We start from the raw sequence: 19,157 nt of genomic DNA, 5'->3' as shown, positions 1-19,157 counted from the left end.
TGACAAAGATTTAATGAATACCCAAAATATATTATGTGGTTGAGATACATCAGCCAAAAAAAAAAAAAAGAGAGAGAGAAATGTATACCGGAGAAGACTGGTAAATAATTAACATAATTCAAAAGTAAATTATGGTCCAGCAAGGTGGCTTACACCTGTAATCCCAGCACTTTGGGAGGCTGAGGTGGGAAGATCACCTGAGGTCAAGAGTTCAAGACCAGCCTGGCCAACATGGCAAAACCCCGTCTCTACTAAAAATACAAAAATTAGCTGGGTGTAGTGGCACACACCTGTAGTCCCAGCTACTTGGATGGCTGAGGCAGGAAAATTGCTTGAATCCAGGAGACAGAGGCTTCAGTGAACTGCGATCGTGCCACTGTACTCCAGTCTAGGCAGCAGAGTGAGACTCTGCCTCAAAAACAAAAGCAAAGACAAAACAAAAAAAAAAGTAAATTGTATCATATGTTAGAAGGTAATAAGTGTCATGAAAAAACAAACAGCAGGGTATGAGAACTATAGGAATGAGGGATGGTTCTTTTTCTTGAAAAGTGGAAAGTTTGGTGAGACTGAAGAGAGAGTGAAGGTTTTCTGTACACTGTTTAGTATTCCTTGACTTTAACAACCAGCTTGCATTCGTGTACTACTGCTTTAACTGCACAAAAATGTATTTTAACTATACATTTTTAAATGGCAGAAGAAAATTATTCAGATGGTTTTTGGGTTATTTCTAATTCGAAACATTTCTACTTAGTTAAAACCCAATCAGAGGGAGAGAACACAACATAACCAAAAAAATTCATGGGTTGGCTATGCTAGATAATGATTACCACAAGCTAAGTTTCAATATATAAATAAGAATAAATAGCCTTAAAACTTAAAGGTTATATCTCAGATCATTCAGGGAATGAAAAGTAGATAAAAATTGAAGCCATACCTGTTTTCCCAGTAAGTTTTCACTTTTAAGCATATCATAGACCTTGGTAGCAGTCTCTCTTTGCTGTGCCATCCCACTGTCTCCTGTACCCTCATAGGCAAAATAAGGAAGAATATTTACAAGAATCTTTGGAAAGCAGTCTGTCAGAAGACTTTTCCAGTCCTCTTGAATCTGATTAGCAATGGACTTCACCTCATCAAAATGACTTCTAATCACCAGATGTGGAACCAAAACCTTATAACAAGATCTAAAAATATAAAAATTTAAAATATAGGTTATATGTAACTTTTCCAAGTAAAATTTTATAAAATAGTTCTTAAAATACTGTTTTAATACCATCAGCATTAAAGTATCACAGTTTATCCACATTATTAAACTTTCTTTAATTTTATAAATGGAAAAATTAACTAAATTCTAAATAGTCACATTAAAAAAATAAGAAAGCTTAGAACATACCACCACCACAATTATGGGATTTAAAAATGGGGACCTTGTTCAGTAGCACCCTTAGCATAAAGAAAAAACAAAATAATAAATAAATAAAAATGGAGACTTGAATTTATATTTATTTCTTCTGCATAATCAACTAATGTAAATGAAGTTGACCCTTGAAAAACATGGGTTTGTTATACTTGCATATTTTTCAACCAAATGCAGATAGAAAAACAGTATTCACGGGATGTGAAAGTCTGTATATACAGAGGACTGACTTTTCATATACGTGAGTTCTGCAGGGCCGACTTGGGGACTTGAGTATGTGCAGATTTAGGCATACATTGGGAATCCTGGAATGAATCCCTCGCATATACAGAGAGATGACTATATTGTTCTTGCCAAAATGAATGAACCATAAGGACCACTAAATTTACTTCTGTAGGAATATCCTTCTTAAAGGAAGTTACCTACATACAACTCATAATCTATTAGAAAGCTCTATTAGGATGGGCCTGAAACTCAGTCTGTGATCTACTACATGTAAAATGCATAGCAAAGTCCATAACGCAGAGCATGCTCAACAAATATGAGATGCCTTCCCATCATCCTGATACCTAAACATTACTTTTTGGTTGTTTCAAACCTCTCCATTTTCAAATTTTTCTTCTATGGAGTTAAAGTTAGCAAAATAAAAGTTTTACATTAAGTTTCTAACTCTCATAGAAGTAATGACTCAACGGCCTATAGTCAAGCAACAGAAAAGAAAAACAGGCAGAAATAATCAGCTACTAGTAATCTATCTTTAATCTTTTCCAAAGGAAAGATGATCAAATATTAAAGCTGAAAGGGAACTGAAAGATCTCCTTGTGTAACTTCCTTACTTTACATATTAAAAAACCAAGGCATAGAGGGTCTTTATGTGGTTTGACCAAAGTCACATAGCTGGTTGTTGGCACAGCTAGGACCGGATGTGAAGTCCAGTGACTCCCTTCAATACATTCTTATTAAAAGAAGCTGTCCCGCTTCTCATACGATGTAGCCTCCCACACACACGTGTGTATGGGTATGGTATGTGTGGTGCTGGTGATAGGGACTTGCTAAATATTGTTAACTAATTTTAAATTAAACAAATTTCACATATGTCATGTATAAACTTACCTATAGAAATCCTCAATATTTGTATAGTTTAATAAAATAAAAGGAAAAGAAGATAAGTTGTATTCAGTATCTTGAAGATTTAGCCATTCCAAAACCAGATAATCTAAATGAGATGCCATAAAGTCTTCTAAACATCTATATCCAAAAGTTTCAGAAACTTTCTCTAAAACCTGCATGAACCAAAACATCAATGTGTTAAGAAAAATGAAAAAAATAAATCATTTAAATGCTTGTTAATATTATTTAGAGTAAGACCTAGAAACAACGTTCATTTAACTTTTCTTCATTTCCTCATCTATGAGATGGGAATAATAATTAAGAAAATGTACTCAACTGGCACAGTATCTGACACATAGCAAACCCTTAATAAATGTTAAGTAAATAAAAACATAAAAATATGCATAAAAACATAAAAAGAGTTTCCAACATTTGGTTATACTTAAAGGAAGATTTAATGTAAGATTATTGGCCAGGCATGGTGGTTCACACCTGTAATCCCAATGCTTTGGGAGTCTGAGGAGGGAGGGCTGCTTAAGCCCAAGAGTTTAAGACCAGCTTGGACAACACAGCAAGAGCCTGTCTGTACAAAAAATTAGCCAGGTGCCTGTAGTCCCAGCTACTCAGGAGGCTGAGGCAGGAGAATGGCATGAACCCGGGAGGCAGAGCTTGCAGTGAGCTGAGATCGCACCACTGCACTCCAGCCTGGGCGACAGAGCAAGACTGTCTCAAAAAAAATAAAAAAATAAAAAAATAAAAAAATTAGCCAGGTGTGGTGGTACATGCCTGTAGTCCCATCTACTCAGGAGGCTTGGGAGGACTGCTTGAGCCCAGGAAGTCAAGACTGCAGTGAGCCATGATTGCATCACTGCACTCCAGCCTGGGTGACAGAGTGAGACCCTGTCTTTCAAAATAAATAAATAAATAAATAAATAAATAAATAAATAGAAAGAAATAAATAAAAATAAAATAAAATTATTCCTCTCAGGCTTAAATCCAAATAAGGAAAATCCAAACAATACATACCACTTATGATTATTAGGTAATGTACTTGTATACTTTTAAGAAACACCAAACAAGTCTTATACTGAGAGGTAAAAGGCTAACTGATTATAGGTTGGCTTACTACAAAGCACCACGGAAACTATGCTGGTAGAATGTTAACTGGCATATCAGTCCACTGACCTACCACTGATTTATCGCATAAAAATTTGCAATGGAAAGGTCTGGAACTTCCTAAACCATAAATGCTGAGGTGATGGAAAAGAGAGGCGGCCAACATTCTATAATACTGTGCTGATGTAGTAATTACAAAGCTTGGACCCTAGTCCTTCTCCCCTGATAATTGAACTTAAAAGCCTGATAGTTCTAAAATTTGACTTCTGGCCCTGCCAGATCCCAATGTGCTGCCCCAGAATCTACCTGGCAAAACACCTATATTGCTCTTGTCTCCATGTGTTTCCCTCAATAAATACTATTTCCAAAAGCTGGTCAGTCTGGTGGACAAGTCATTCACTCTTGTTAGTTCAATGAAAGCCTTGTGAAACGCTCTTAAATGGAATGTAAGAAACAACACAGCATACACATAAATACACTATTTGAATAGTTTTTATATAACTGCTTTCCAATATTCCCAACCTGAAAAATAAAACTGTTTCCTAGTCTTAAATAAGTGCCACTTAGAAAATCTACCTTTAACTTTTTAAATTATTTCACAGTGACCTAAGGAAGCTTATAATAAAATATTCATCCACATATACCTTTTTCACAAGGTGAGGTTCTAATCCATTCTCCTTCACAGATTTACATAGGGCAAACAAAGCCTGTTTTTCACAGATAGGGCTACAGGATAAAACCACAGCTATCAACATCAGTAAAACAGATTTTCTATTATAAATTTCATCCAAAGGTTCAGGGTTCTCAGCACTATGGGACTTAAAAAGAAATTTAAAAAAAAAAAGTAATGTAAAATGTAAATGCTTAACAATCAATTATAAAATCCCAACTGAACTCCAGATTTTTTGACTAGCTATACATATTTAAAAAACCTCCTACTCACTAATCCTAGTTCTGTCTTTTGGTACAAGAAGGAGTAAGGACCAATACCTTTGCTAAATCACAAGCACTGACATGTTTAACAACAATTATGAGCTTTCCACTAAGTCAATTCCTTCACCCATTTTTTATAAGACACAGATCTATAATATCCTGGCTAAAAATCTTTTACTTTACTCAGAACCAAAGCAAACATTATAGTTATCCTCTAAAAAATACAGAAACATTTAATAACTGAAACAGCATAATTGGATTGCTTGTAACACAAAGGATATTTGTTTGGGGGATGGATACCCCATTCTCCATGATGTGATTATTTCACATTGTATACTTGTATCAAAACATCTCATGTACTCCCCAAATACATACATATATACACCATGCACCCATAAAAATTAAAAAATCTAAAAATAAAGCAAAAAGTATAAAAGATCCAAGTTCTTGTATCAACTTTGTTCATGAAAATATGCTTCTGTTAATGCAGTATAAGACAGAGTTAGCCTTTTTTGATAACTGTAATACAATGTTGATTCATACTATAATCTCAAGATATAAAACTTCTTAGGTCTTTTTCTAAATGAATTGCTGTGAGATCAGTATTTTCCCATTTTGCAGATGACAGGCTGCTTTAAAATGTATAATATACATTATCTCATTAGATTTTATGTTATTTACACTTATCTTTCTAATCTATTGAAATTCTTTTCTAAACTCACATTCTTTCAATTGTCCCTTTCAATTTCCTGCTATCACAGATTTGACAGTTATTTCACTACCTTAAATACTTGTAAGAAACAAATCAGGGCATAAATAAATGAAAAAATTTGAACCCTAAGATAATCATTACCATAGTAAGTATATTATTCTACAGAAATGTGAAATATCACAAGTTTCACTGTAAACACCACAATGATTTGATCTGGTGTGAGATTCTTCTCCTCAATCCATTTCTTCCCATTGTCACCTGTTCCCTTAATTAGCTTTTAATCAGATCACATACGAAAGGATTTTTAAAATAAAAAAGGAAGTCATTTATACTCCCATAAAAACTCAGTTAAATTTTGGGTTTCTCCATAAAAATGCTAAACCAAAAGAAATATATTAAGTTAAACCAAAAGAAATTTCTATGATTTGACCCATTGTGACCTAGAAATAATGCAGTTTCATTCAATTCATACACTTGTTTTACAGCAGCTTTACACTGTAAACTACTGCATTATAAACTCTCTTATGCCAAACTTGGTAAAGTAATTTATGGGATATTCATAGCAAGCATATGATAACAGCAAATACATGTTACTTAAAATTACCATTTCTCTCATTCCTTCCTGAGCTTTCAGGTATGCATTTTCAAAAGCTGTTTGCTGAAGCCTCAAAGGAAGTGCTTTCAGTAATGTGGAAGAATCTCCCTTCGTGTCCTGGAACAATCTTAAAACAAGCAAACCAACAAACAAAAAGTGAAATAATTTTTAAATTTCAAACCCTACTTGACAAAACATATTCCAGAATAAAAATAAATCACTCTGTGAGACATAATAACATACCAGCTCTTTCTTAAAGACTAATAAAACCTGAGTTTATTTAAAGAGGTTCAGACTAGCAGCTTAGTATTAAGGTCTTGAATACAAAATCTATTTTCTCCTAGAATTGAAGAGGGTCTCAAAATATATTTTAACTATTGCTCAAATTTGAGCGCACTGAACTCAAACTAGCCAGAAAAGATCAACTGTTCTCTGGCCAAACACCAATTAGTTGAGTCCACAGATTCCATTGTCAACCTGCTCTAATATTTAATCACTCTGAAAGTGGGTAAGTTAATGTTTTCATGTACCATCTAAATTTTGTTTTATGTGATGGAAAAAAGTTGATCAGTACACCTTTTGTGTAATAGCCACATATTTAAGGATAACTCTTTAATCAACTTTGTCTTTTATCCTTTTTTAGTAATCGAAGCTTTTATAATTGTTTATGTTCCTCTGATTCTTCTAGTTTCTCTCACTGCTCTTAAAATAGCTGAACATTAGGTATCTGCTATCATCTGAATGTTTAACCCCTCCAAATGTCACGTTGAAATCTGATCCCCATTAGGTTATGCCTAATGGGAAGTGTCTGAGTCATGGGGGCAGATCCCTCACAAACAGATTAAGGCCTGAGGGTAAGGAATGAGAGAGTTCTCACTATTCAGTTCCCACAAGAGCTGGTTATTTAAAAAAAAAAAAAAAAAAGAGCCTGGCACGGCCTTCCCTGCCTCCACCCTTGCTTCCTCTCTCACCATGTGACCTCTGCACACACTGATTCCTCTTTGCCTTCTGCCATGAGTCTGAGGCCCTTACCAGATGTAGATGTCATATGCCAAATAAACCTCTTTTCTTTATAAATACCCAGCCTCAGGTATTCCTTTATAGCAACACAAAGGGACTAAGACAAAATCTAACAAGTGTAAAAAAAAAAAAAAAAAATGACTGCTACTTGCATGTCATTCTTGAATTTATACTTTTTGAATCTTCAATTTTTCTCAATGCCACCACTACACTGCTGCCTTATTACATTCAACTCAGTCTTATGTTACCTCAGTCCTTAAAGTTCAGCATACATTTGCTATCTTTTATCTGTGAAATTCAATAAGGACTTGAACTACTAAACATACTCATGAGAAATCCTTACAATGCATTATGGTCTTACTAAAAAGAGTTTCAAACCTGAGGAGCTAGACACAAAATCTAGTTTATGAAAACATTACTGTCAGCATATTCAAATACGGAAATATTAGTTTTAATACTTTACGTGACTGCTGAACAATATAGTGATCTTTTATTATTGATCACTTACATTTGAACAGTAAAGTTACTCAAATGATTTTCAGCTTTTTTTTCAAGTACATTCATTTATTTTAAAAGTTATTGGATAACTATCACATGCCAAGTATTGTTTTAGGTGCTAAAAATACAACAATGAACAGAACAGACAAAAACCAGTGCCTTTTAGGAACATATATACTAGTGGAATAGGGAGAAGTAAATATATTAAAATATGTTTCAAGTTATCATAAATGCTAAAGAAAAATAAAACAAGAGAATAGCAAGATGGCAAAATAGGAACAGCTCTGGTCTGCAGCTCCCAGCGAGATCAGCGCAGAAGGTGGTGATTTCTGCATTTCCAACTGAGGTACCTGGCTCATCTCATTGGAACTGGTTAGACAGTGGGTGCAGCCCATGGAGGGAGAGCCGAAGCAGGGTGGGGTGTAGCCGAAGCAGGGTGGGGTGTAGCCTCACCCAGGAAGCGCAAGGGGTCGGGGAACTCCCTCCCCTAGCCAAGGGAAGCCGTGAGAGGCTATGCTGTGAGGAACTGTGGATCCCGGCCCAGATACTATGCTTTTCCCATGTTCTTTGCAACCAGCAGACCAGGAGATTCCCTTGGGTGCTTACACCACCAGGGCCCTGGGTTTCAAGCGCAAAGCTGGGCAGCCATTTGGGCAGACACTGAGCTAGCTGGAGGAGTTTTTTTTCATATCCTGGTGGCACCTGGAACGCCAGCAAGACAGACCCATTCACTCCCCTGGAAAAGAGGCTGAAGCCAGGGAGCGGAGTGGTCTAGACCAGCGGATCCCACCTCCATGGAGCCCAGGAAGTTAAGATTCACTGGCTTGAAATTCTCGCTGCCAGCACAACAGTCTGAAATCGACCTAGGATGCTGAAGCTTGGTGGGGGGAGGGGCATCTGCAATTACTGAGGCTTTAGTAGGATGTCTTCCCCTCACAGTATAAACAAAGCCACTAGGAAGTTCGAACTGGGCGGAGCCCACGATAATGCCACAAAGCCACTGTAGCCAGACTGCCTCTCTAGATTCCTCCTCTCAGGGCAGGGTATCTCTGAAAGACAGGCAGCAGCCCCAGTCAGGGGCTTATAGATAAAACTCCCATCTCCCTGACACAGAGCACCGGGGGAAGGGGCGGATGTGGGCGCAGCTTCAGCAGACTTAAACATCCCTGCCTGCCAGCTCTGAAGAGAGCAGCAGATCTCCCAGCACAGCGCTCGAGCTCTGCTAAGGGACAGGCTGCCTCCTCAAGTGGGTCCCTGACCCCCGTGCCTCCTGACTGGGAGACACCTCCCAGCAGGGGTCGACAGACACCTCATACAGGAGAGCTCCGGATGCCATCTGGCGGGTGCCCCTCTGGGACAAACTTTCCCGGAGGAAGGAACAGGCAGCAATCTTTGCTGTTCTGCAGCCTCCACTGGTGATACCCAGGCAAACAGGGTCTGGACTAGACCTCCAGCAAACTCCAGCATACCTGCAGCAGAGGGGCCTGACTGTAAAAAGGAAAACTAATAAACAGAAAGGAATAGCATCAACATCAACAAAACGGACATCCACACAGAAACGCCATCCAAAGGTCACCAACATCAAAGACCAAAGGTAGATAAATCCACGAAGATGAGGAAAAACCAGCGCAAAAAGGCTGAAAATTCCAAAAACCAGAATGCCTCTTCTGCTTCAAAGGATCACAACTCCTTGCCAGCAAGGGAACAAAACTGGACGGAAAATGGGTTTGATGAACTGACAGAAGTAGGCTTCGGAAGGTGGGTAATAACAAACTCCTCCAAGCTAAAGGAGCATGTTCTAACCCAATGCAAGGAAGCTAAGAACCTTGAAAAAAGGTTAGAGGAATGGCTAACTAAAATAACCAGTTTAGAAAAGAACATAACTGACCTGATGGAGCTGACAAACACAGCACGAGAACTTCATGAAGCATTCACAAGTATCAATAGCTGAATCAATCAAGGAGAATAAAGGATATCAGAGACTGAAGATCCACTTACTGAAATAAAGCATGAAGACAAGATTAGAGAAAAAAGAATGAAAAGGAATGAACAAAGCCTCCAAGATATATGGGAGTATGTGAAAAGACCAAATCTACGTTTGAGCGGTGTACCTGAAAGTGATGGGGAGAACAGAATCAAGTTGGAAAACACTCTTTAGGATATTATCAGAACTTCCCCAACCTAGCGAGACAGGCCAACATTCAAATTCAAGAAATACACAGACCACCACAAAGACACTCCTCGAGAAGAGCAATCCCAAGACACATACTCATCATATTCACCAAGGTTGAAATAAGGAAAAAATGTTAAGGGCAGGCAGAGAGAAAGGTCGAGTTACCCATGAAGGGAAGCCCATCAGACTAACAGTGGATCTCTCAGCAGAAACTTTACAAGCCAGAAAAGAGTGGGGGCCAATATTCAACACTCTTAAAGAAAAGAATTTTCCACCCAGAATTTCACATCCTGCCAAACTAAGCTTCATAACCAAAGGAGAAATAAAATCCTTTACAGACAAGCAAACGCTGAGAGATTCTGTCACCACCAGGCCTGCCTTACAAGAGCTCCTGAAGGAAGAACTAAATATGGAAAGGAAAAACCGGTACTGGCCACTAGAAAAACATATCAAACTGTAAAGACCATCGACACTATGAAGAAACTGCATCAACTAATGGGCAAAATAACCAGCTAGCATCATAATGACAGGATCAAATTCACACATAACAATATTAACCTTAAATGTAAATGGGCTAAATGTCCCAGTTAAAAGACACAGACTGGCAAATTGGATCGAGTCAAGACCTATCAGTGTGCTGTATTCAGAAGACCCATCTCATATGCAAAGACACACATAGGCTCGAAATAAAGGGATGGAGGAATATTTACCAAGCAAATGGAAAGAAAAAAAAGCAAGGGTTGCAATCCTAGTCTCTGATAAAACAAACATCCAACAAAGATCAAAAATGACAAAGAAGGGCATTAGATAATGGTACAGGGATCAATGCAACAAGAAGTACTAACCATTCTAAATATATATGCACCCAATATAGGAGCACCCAGATGCATAAAGCAAGTTCTTAGAGACATACAAAGAGACTTAGACTCCCACACAATAATAGCAGGAGACTTTAACACCCCACTGTCAATATTAGACAGATCAATGAGACAGAAAATTAACAAGGATATTCAGGACTTGAACTGAGCTCTGGACCAAGCAGACCTAAGAGACATCTACAGAACTCTCCACTCCAAATCAACAGAGTAATATACATTCTTCTCAGCACCACATCACACTTATTCTAAAATTGACCACATAATTGAAAGCAAAACACTCCTTAGCAAATGCAAAAGAAAGGAAATCATAACAAACAGTCTCTCAGATCACAGTGCAATCAAATTAGAACTCAGGATTAAGAAACACTCAAAATCGCACAACTACATGGAAGCTGAACAACCTGCTCCTGAATGACTACTGGATAAATAACGAAATGAAGGCAGAAATAAGTAAGTTCTTTGAAACCAATGAAAACAAAGACATAATGTACCAGAATCTCTGGGACACAGCTAAAGCAGTGTTTAGAGGGAAATTTATAGCCCTACATGCCCACAGGACAAAGTGGGAAAGATCTAAAATTGGCACCCTAACATCACAATTAAAAGAACTAGAGAAGCAAGAGCAAACAAATTCAAAAGCTAGCAGGAAACGAGAAATAACAGATCAGAGCTGAAGTGAAGGAGATAGAGACAAAAAAAACCTTTCGAAAAAATCAATCCAGGAGCTGGTTTTTTGAAAAGATTAACAAAATAGACCGCCAGCAAGACTAATAAAGAAGAGAGAAGAATCAAATAGACACAATAAAAAATGATAAAGGGGATAATACCACTGATCCCACAGAAATACAAACTACCAGAGAATACTATACATGCCTCTATGTAAATAAACTAGAAAATCTAGAAGAAACTGATAAATTCCTAGACACATACAACCTCCCAAGACTAAACCAGGAGAAGTCGAATCCCTGAATGACCAATAACAAGTTCTGAAATTGAGGCAATAATTAATAGCCTATCAACCAAAAAAACCCCAGGACCAGATGGATTCACAGCTGATTTCTACCAGAGGTACAAAAAGGAGCTGGTACCATTCCTTTTGAAACTATTCCAAACAACAGAAAAAGAGGGACTCCTCCCTAACTCATTTTATGATGCCAGTATCATCCTGATACCAAAATCTGGCAGAGACACAACAAAAAAAGAAAATTTCAGGCCAATATCCGTGATGAACATCCATGCGAAAATCCTCAATAAAATACTGGCAAACTGAATCCAGCACATCAAAATGCTTATCCACCACTATCAAGTCAGCTTCATCCCTGGGATATAAGGCTGATTCAACATATGCAAATCAATAAACATAAGCCATCTCATAAACAGAACCAATTACAAAAACTACATGATTAAAGGCTCGTGCCTGTAATCCCAGCACTTTGGGAGGCCGAGGCAGGTAGATCACCTGAGTTCAGGAGTTCGAGACCAGCCTGGCCAACATGGCGAAACCCCATCTCTACTAAAAATAAAAAAATTAGCTGGGTGTGGTGGCAGGCACCTATAATCCCAGCTACTCAGGAGGCTGAGGCAGGACAATTGCTTGAAATGAGGAAGTGGAGGCTGCAGTGAGCCGAGATCGCGCCATTGCACTCCAGCCTGGGAGACACGAGCAAAACTCCGCCTCAAAAAAAAAAAAAAAAAAAGAATGAAGTTATTATATGTTTATTGCAGTACTCAAATATAAAAGATCCTCATGATAGAATCCTTCTAGTGCTTCACTGGATGTTCACTCAAGTAAATATAATTGTAATTAGCACAATGTAAAATGTGCTAATTATCATTTTATAAACTCACATAAAATCACAGTAATTTCCAAACAGTCCGTATCTCCTGTACGTGGTAGTAGACACACGTCACTCAAGTCAACCACTTGTTAGCTCTGTGGCATAAGCAAGTTACTTTACCTCACTAAGTCACAGTTTTCATTTATAAATTGAAGGAGTAATAGAATCTAAGTTACAGAAGTGTAAGAATTAAGAATAAACATAAATGCCAGGCACACTGTATATACTCAACAAGTGTTAGCTATTTTTAATATCTCAACTGTGAGCTGTTACTATGTAAGACATTCTACTGCTATCTGCAGCATTCCAAATACTTCATGAATATCTGACCCATTACCTATTGATTGACTCTGCAGCCAACATTCGAACTCGGTGATGATTATCAGCAAGAAATTGTGTAAATACTTCGTTTACAGGAAAGTCTTTTCCCATTACATTAAGAATGGCCCATTTTGAATAAGGATCGGCCTATGGGAAAAGAACTGAGGTTAAATACGAAATAGAGAAAAATTACTCATTAACAAACAAAAACTGCTTTAAATTTTTCAATGAAGATCTTACTAATAAAATGTAAAAACTCACCTCAAGCAAAGTTTTAAGGCAGTTTACTAGGGCCATTCTTACAGAGAATGTACATTTCCTCTCCTTTGTTAGATGCCTGAAATCAAGTAAGTTTTCCAAAGTTAAATAATCATTCTGGTAAAAGCACTCAGAAAACTCAATGAATATGAAGATTATTATAAATTGCTTCCAATATGTCTTTCTGTGCTAAACTTATTTGTCATTATGTGGAATATACCAACATACTCACCCTCCCAAAAATTCAAGCTAAAAGAAATTAGTTTGAAAGAATTCATTTTAGTGTATATTATTCATTTTATACTATTATGTCTCTTTTTCGGGGGCTACCATAGAATGGCTAACCACATTATAGTAAACTTACTTTAGAAAGAAATTTCTTTGTTCAAGTTTTGTTTGGTATATTGAAGATTTCAAAATCACATTCAGGCCAGGTGCACTGGCTCACGCCTGTAATCCCAACACTTTGGGAGGCCGAGGTGGGCAGATCACTTGAGATCAGGAGTTTGGGACCAGCCTGGCCAACATGTTGAAACCCCATCTCTACTAAAAATACAAAAAAATTAGCCAGGCGTTGTGGCGGGAGCCTGTAATCATAGCTGCCTAGGAGGCTGAGGCAGGAGAACTGCTTGAACCTAGTAGGTGGAGGCTGCAGTGAGCAGATATAGCACCACTGCACTCCAGCCTGGGTGATGGAGTGAGACTGTCTAAAAAAAACACAAAAACAAAAAACATTCTATTGATTTAGAATTACTCATCAATCAAATAGTACAAGGGTTCTAAATTATATGTGCTCCTCTGTAAGTATCATGGTGTTATCTCGGAATGTGAAAATATGCATAATAACCAGATAAGAACAAGGCCAATTTGTTCACTCTGGGAACATGAACAATTCAACTGATTTTGGCTTGCTGTCCTTTCTTTATTCACTATACATGTCAAATTATTAAGTGATTCAAACTTTGCAGAGAAAGGAGTTAAACAGTTTAGAAAGCCAAGCCTTAAACAAAAAGCAATGTAGTTACTCAAGCAACTAAGGGAAACACAAATTACATTCTGCTATTCTTAAAAGATGTATTAGCTATGTAGGAAGATCAGAAGAAATCACTGATGTGGATACAAAATTTGCATTCGTATCCACAGATAGCAAAAGAAAAATAAGACCACAAAGTAGACTGTACCTACCAAAATGCTCCAATTACTGTAAGAAACTGTCCTTGAGCATCCCTTGTGTTCTCAGAGTCCATATTGCTTTGACCTAGGTTTTTCACTATATGAAGGACATGGTTTAAAATAGTTTTACAAACATCTTGGTCACGACGATACAAAGAACACACATTGCTGTGGTAAAAAAAAGTTTAACTTTATAAGCTTAACAGAACACATCAGTTATTTTATAAATTTAAAGTGAACATAACATAAGGTTTTAATTTCTTACGATAGTGGTTTCAGAAGTTCAACAACATCTTCCATTGGCAAGGGGTACTCTTCTCCAGGAAGCTCCTTTAAAAGCATTAGATACTAAGATGGTAGGAGGGAAAAAAATCAGGTTTATTCACAAATCATTTACTTTAAAAAGTATATAAACACAGGGCGCAGTGGCTCACACCTGTAATCCTAGCACTTTGGGAGGCTGAAGCGGGCGGATCACAGGTCAGGAGTTTGAGACCAGTCTGGCCAATACGGCGAAACCCCATCTCTACTAAAAACACAAAAATTAGCCGGGGGTGGTGGTGGGCGCCTATAATCCCAGCTACTCAGGAGGCTGAGGCAAGAGAATCACTTGAACCCGGGAGGCAGAGGTTGCAGTGAGCTGAGATCGTGCCACTGCACTCCAGCCTGGGCAACAGAGCGAGATTCTGTTTCAAAAAAAAATTTTTTTAAGTATATAAACATAAATTCACACATGCACACACATGCACACACACACAGAACTGTAAATTTTTAAAAGGTGTATAGTAAAAACAGAAGGCTTTGAAGTCAAATAGCAGAATTCAAATCCCAGTACCACAGCCTTAACTTTTCTGGTTAAAAAACTTGCCTTATGTCATCTAGGGCCTTCGTACCCTCATCTGTAGAGTAGAGATATATCACTTACCTGGCCAGATAACTGTGAGGATTAGATAAAATAAACGTAAAAGTCTAGCTTCTATTGTGGGAGTCAATAAATGATCATTATTACCACTGCTGCAGTTAAGAGCTTGAGCAAGATTCTGAAACTGTAAGTCTCCATTCTCCCAAATAATGCTTGGGGATAATAGACCAGTGGTTGAAAACTATTCTATTAATGAATTTTGGAAAGCAGAAATAATCATGGGCAGGGAAGAAGTCAAACACCTTGACCTATCTTCCCATAAGGCAATCTTGTAAGGCTCTTTATGGTACTATGGACAGAAAGGGTTGTTGCAATGACCAGTTATAATGGTAGTTATTATCTAGGCAGCCAGTTTCCGAGAACTACCAAATAATTTTCTAGCTATACTGAAATAATAAGGGATTTTTTTCCTATTTAAATATAGAAAAATATATTTCTTATTCCTTTTCAGATATTAACAAAGGAAATTAAATGATCCTTTTCATTATTTGACATGAGAGTCATGTACATGAGGTTACTGAATGTTTTGAAGAGACTTGAAACACCAATACTTTAAGAAAAGCATATAACTTCCTCTTGGTCAGGGATAGAGACTTAACTGTAGTATCTGCCAGGACCTAAACCAGGGGCCCGAACAGGGCACAACCAAACTTGTTTTCTTACTCTAAGGCATTTTCACCAAGGGTGGGAAACATGACCAGGGATTCCACCAATGACTCAGCCTAAAATTTACTGTGATCATAGGTTCTAATGTTTGACAATTTGCTGGAACTGGGGACGTGACCTAGGACCCAACTTGCTACTTGCTAGGCCAGGGGCTCTACCTCCATATACACTGGGGCTAGGGCTAAGAAAATGGCTCACATGGTCAGATTAGTTATATACAAGGTTGCTGAGCACATAAGTAAATGAGCAAATAAATAAAGGTTGAGTGGATAGCCAGGTTTTGGGGTGTTTTTTTAACTGCTAGTAAAGAAATTTATAAATTTAGACAGAAAAAAAGATAAACTGTGTGATGTTGGCTTGGATTTGAAGGTATCTATCAACAGAAGACAAATGGCAAGGGTGAAGGCAGAAGAGGAATTACTTTTGGAACATTCTCATCAAAGTATAAATCTAATCATAACAAAACATCAGACAAACTCAGAGCAATGGACCTGTACTATTCCAATATATGAAGGTCATGATAAATAAAGAACTGTTTCAGATTGAAGGAGACTAAACAGACTACACACCTAAATGCAATGACAAAATGTTAACTTCCTGATTTTGATGATTATACTCTGGCTAAACAGAAGTGTATCCTTGTTTTTAGGAAATATACACTGAAGTATAAGGAGCATCACGTTTGCAACTTCATCTCAAAATGGTTCAGAGAAAATGATGTGTGTATCTGTGTATGAGTGTGTGTGTGGAGAGAGGGAATGATTAGGTAAATATGGTAAAATGTTAACTGTAGTATTCTTGTAACTTCACTATCATTTTGAAATCAAATCCAAAAAACTGGAAATATTTAAACTAAGGTCAAAGGCAAGATTCCAACTTCAAACACATGTTATGTAATATTTTTACACTCAGGGTCTATGTTTCTTAGCCTAATCAAAATAATTTATAAGAATTAAACCTAAAGAGAATAAATCTATCCAAAACCCATCTAAGTTTTAATATTTCAGCATCCACTTAAATTTGTTCATAGCACATTAAAAGAAAAAGTGTTATTTTCCAACTAGTCTCAGGTTCATTCCTCAAGAAAGCAATTTCAATTCTTCAAAGATACCATGTGATTCTTACATGTCAACTCATTACATTTAGTCAGCAACATCAGATAAAACCCAAGAGCTTCTTCATTTAACGTAACTCACCATATGCAGGTGGAGGGATTTGGTAGGGTCTAGCGTGCTAGAATCAATTAACATTAACAATTTCCTCCGAATATCAGCTGCCCTGAAGGACACAGTATTGGTCTGAGCAGTAGTTACACACAAACACAAGAACTTGAGCATGTCTAAGAAGAGTAGATCTTGCTTTGACAGATATTCTTCAGCTAAAGGATTAATGGCACCTAAAAATAAAAAGCACTCATTAACACAAAGAGAGGGGCACAACAGCCACATATATTCATATTAACTCAAATTCCCTCCTCTTCACAAAAAAAAGTACATGAAAAGCAAAATTATAGTGAAATTAATTATACACTAAAAGCGTCAAAAGTCTTTTTGAAAAATTATCCAGTATTCTTTTGTCAAGAAATAATTTAAAATATGGGGGAAAAAACCCTTTAGACAAACGATCATTGCAATCATGTTTATTATAGGAAAACAGAAAAAAATTTAAATTTCTAACAATAAAAAATGTCAAGTAAATTATGGGACTTATATAAGATTGAACAATGGTGAAGCCATTAAAAAGTATGACTATCAAGAAAAGCAACTACATGGAAAAATACTTATAATTAAACAGGCATTCATAACATATGTGAATGTTGATGTTGATTACAATTTTGAAAGTTTCTACAGAGGAATAATAGAAAAAGGTTAACAGCAATGGCATTACGGATGTGTTTTCATTTCCTGCTATTGCCCAAATAACCTATCATATGGTTTTATTTATTTTTTTTTTGAGACGGAGTCTCGCTCTGTCGCCCAGGCTGGAATGCAGTTGCGCAATCTCAGCTCACTGCAACCTCCACCTTTCCAGGTTCATGCCATTCTCCATCCTCAGCGTCCCGAGTAGCTGGGACTACAGGCACCCGCCACCAGGCCCGGCTAATTTTTGTGTTTTTAGTAGAGACGGGGTTTTACCATGTTAGCTAGGGTGGTCTTGATCTCCTGACCTCCTGATCCGCCTGCCTCAGCCTCCCAAAGTGCTGAGATTACAAGCGTGAGCCCCCACGCCTGGCCTGGTTTTATTTCTTTAACAGTTATCTTAAGTTCCTTTTATGAAGAATAAAATATGAAACTAATAAAATATGAAACTAATAAATTCAAGTAAAAATCAGAAAAATATAAAGTATATAGGAAAGGAACAATTCTAAAAGGCTATACTAAGGGAAAATAAAATAAGCATAAAATTGATATCAATGAGGCCTCTTATACTGCCAAATCAATATAAATAGGTAAAAGAAATACCAAGTAGTAAACAGGTATTTACCTATGGTACTTTGGCTCTCTCCAGGTTCATTTGCATCACTAACACTACTATCAGGGTAATCGTTAAATAGATTCATGGATGACTGATCCTCCACCTCCATTAGATTTCCATTAGTATCCTCTTCCCTTGATTCTACTTCTCCACGGTCAAATGGCTTTTTGATTAAGGATGCCTTCAAGGAAGAGAAACAAAGATGTTCAAGATGGCTTCTTGCAGGAGCATGTTGTAGTTAAAATTTACCTAATCAGGCCAGGCACAGAGGCTCACGTCTGTAATCCCAGCAATTTGGGAGGCCGAGGCAGGCGGATCACCCGAGGTCAGGAGTTCGAAATCAGCCTGGCCAACATGGTGAAACCTTGTCTCTATTCAAAATACAAAAATTAGCTGGGTGTGGTGGTGGACACCTGTAATCCCAGCTACTCAGTAAGCTGAGGCAGGAGAATCACTTGAACTCAGGAGGCAGAGGTTGCAGTGAGCCGAGATCATGCCACTGCACTCTAGCCTGGGTTTGACAAAGCAAGACTCTGTCTCAAAAAAAAAAAAAAAAAAAAAAAAATTACCTCATCAAACAATTCAAGGTTCATGTGTAAATATGAACACTACAGTACTTTTTCTACTAAATCTAAATGTCCAATAACAGTAAAATGGATATATAACCTACAATATGTCTACATAACAAAATAATATGCAAACTTTAAAAATTATTTCTTATACTAAGAAGTTCTGTAACACCCAAAGTGTTACCCAAAGAAGGGGTAGGAAAATGTCTAAATTGGTATGACTATTTTGGAGGACAATGACAATATCCATCAAAAAGTAAAATTTACATTCCTTTTGAACAAGCAAGTCTACTGCTAGAAATTATCCTACCTCCATCATATACACAAATACAAACAGACAAAATAAAAGTACAATAATCTGTACCACGGAAGTCGTTGTAACCCAAAAAACTAGAAACCACTTAAAATGTTAATTAAGAGCAGACGGTCTTTTTGGCCCAGTGCAGTGGCTCACACCGGTAATCCAAGCACTTTGGGAGGCCAAGG

The 19,157-nt window shown here is 37.3% G+C and overlaps 2 protein-coding genes across 9 annotated transcripts in view; one reads left to right on the top strand and one right to left on the bottom strand.

Moving 5' to 3' along the window:
- The window catches only part of POGLUT3 (protein O-glucosyltransferase 3), a 603,612-nt gene that overhangs the window by 198,500 nt on the left and 385,955 nt on the right, over window positions 1-19,157 (top strand). The window lies entirely within an intron of this gene.
- Window positions 1-19,157, bottom strand: part of ATM (ATM serine/threonine kinase) — a 134,418-nt gene that overhangs the window by 76,189 nt on the left and 39,072 nt on the right. For all 8 annotated transcript variants that reach the window (XM_050758671.1, XM_050758672.1, XM_050758670.1 and 5 more), the window contains 10 exons: window positions 18,112-18,283; window positions 16,824-17,023; window positions 14,305-14,387; window positions 14,052-14,207; window positions 12,870-12,945; window positions 12,625-12,755; window positions 5,890-6,007; window positions 4,285-4,458; window positions 2,528-2,697; window positions 935-1,181 (listed from right to left, as the gene is read on the bottom strand). In XM_050758671.1, the coding sequence (XP_050614628.1) occupies window positions 935-1,181; window positions 2,528-2,697; window positions 4,285-4,458; window positions 5,890-6,007; window positions 12,625-12,755; window positions 12,870-12,945; window positions 14,052-14,207; window positions 14,305-14,387; window positions 16,824-17,023; window positions 18,112-18,283 (1,527 nt within the window). The remainder of the gene's footprint in view (window positions 1-934; window positions 1,182-2,527; window positions 2,698-4,284; window positions 4,459-5,889; window positions 6,008-12,624; window positions 12,756-12,869; window positions 12,946-14,051; window positions 14,208-14,304; window positions 14,388-16,823; window positions 17,024-18,111; window positions 18,284-19,157) is intronic.

This window comes from Macaca thibetana, chromosome 14 (assembly GCF_024542745.1).
Source record: "Macaca thibetana thibetana isolate TM-01 chromosome 14, ASM2454274v1, whole genome shotgun sequence".
NCBI classification, from domain to species: Eukaryota; Metazoa; Chordata; class Mammalia; order Primates; family Cercopithecidae; genus Macaca; species Macaca thibetana.
Note: the sequence above shows the minus strand (reverse complement) of the source record. Positions and strands in the feature narration are given on the sequence as shown.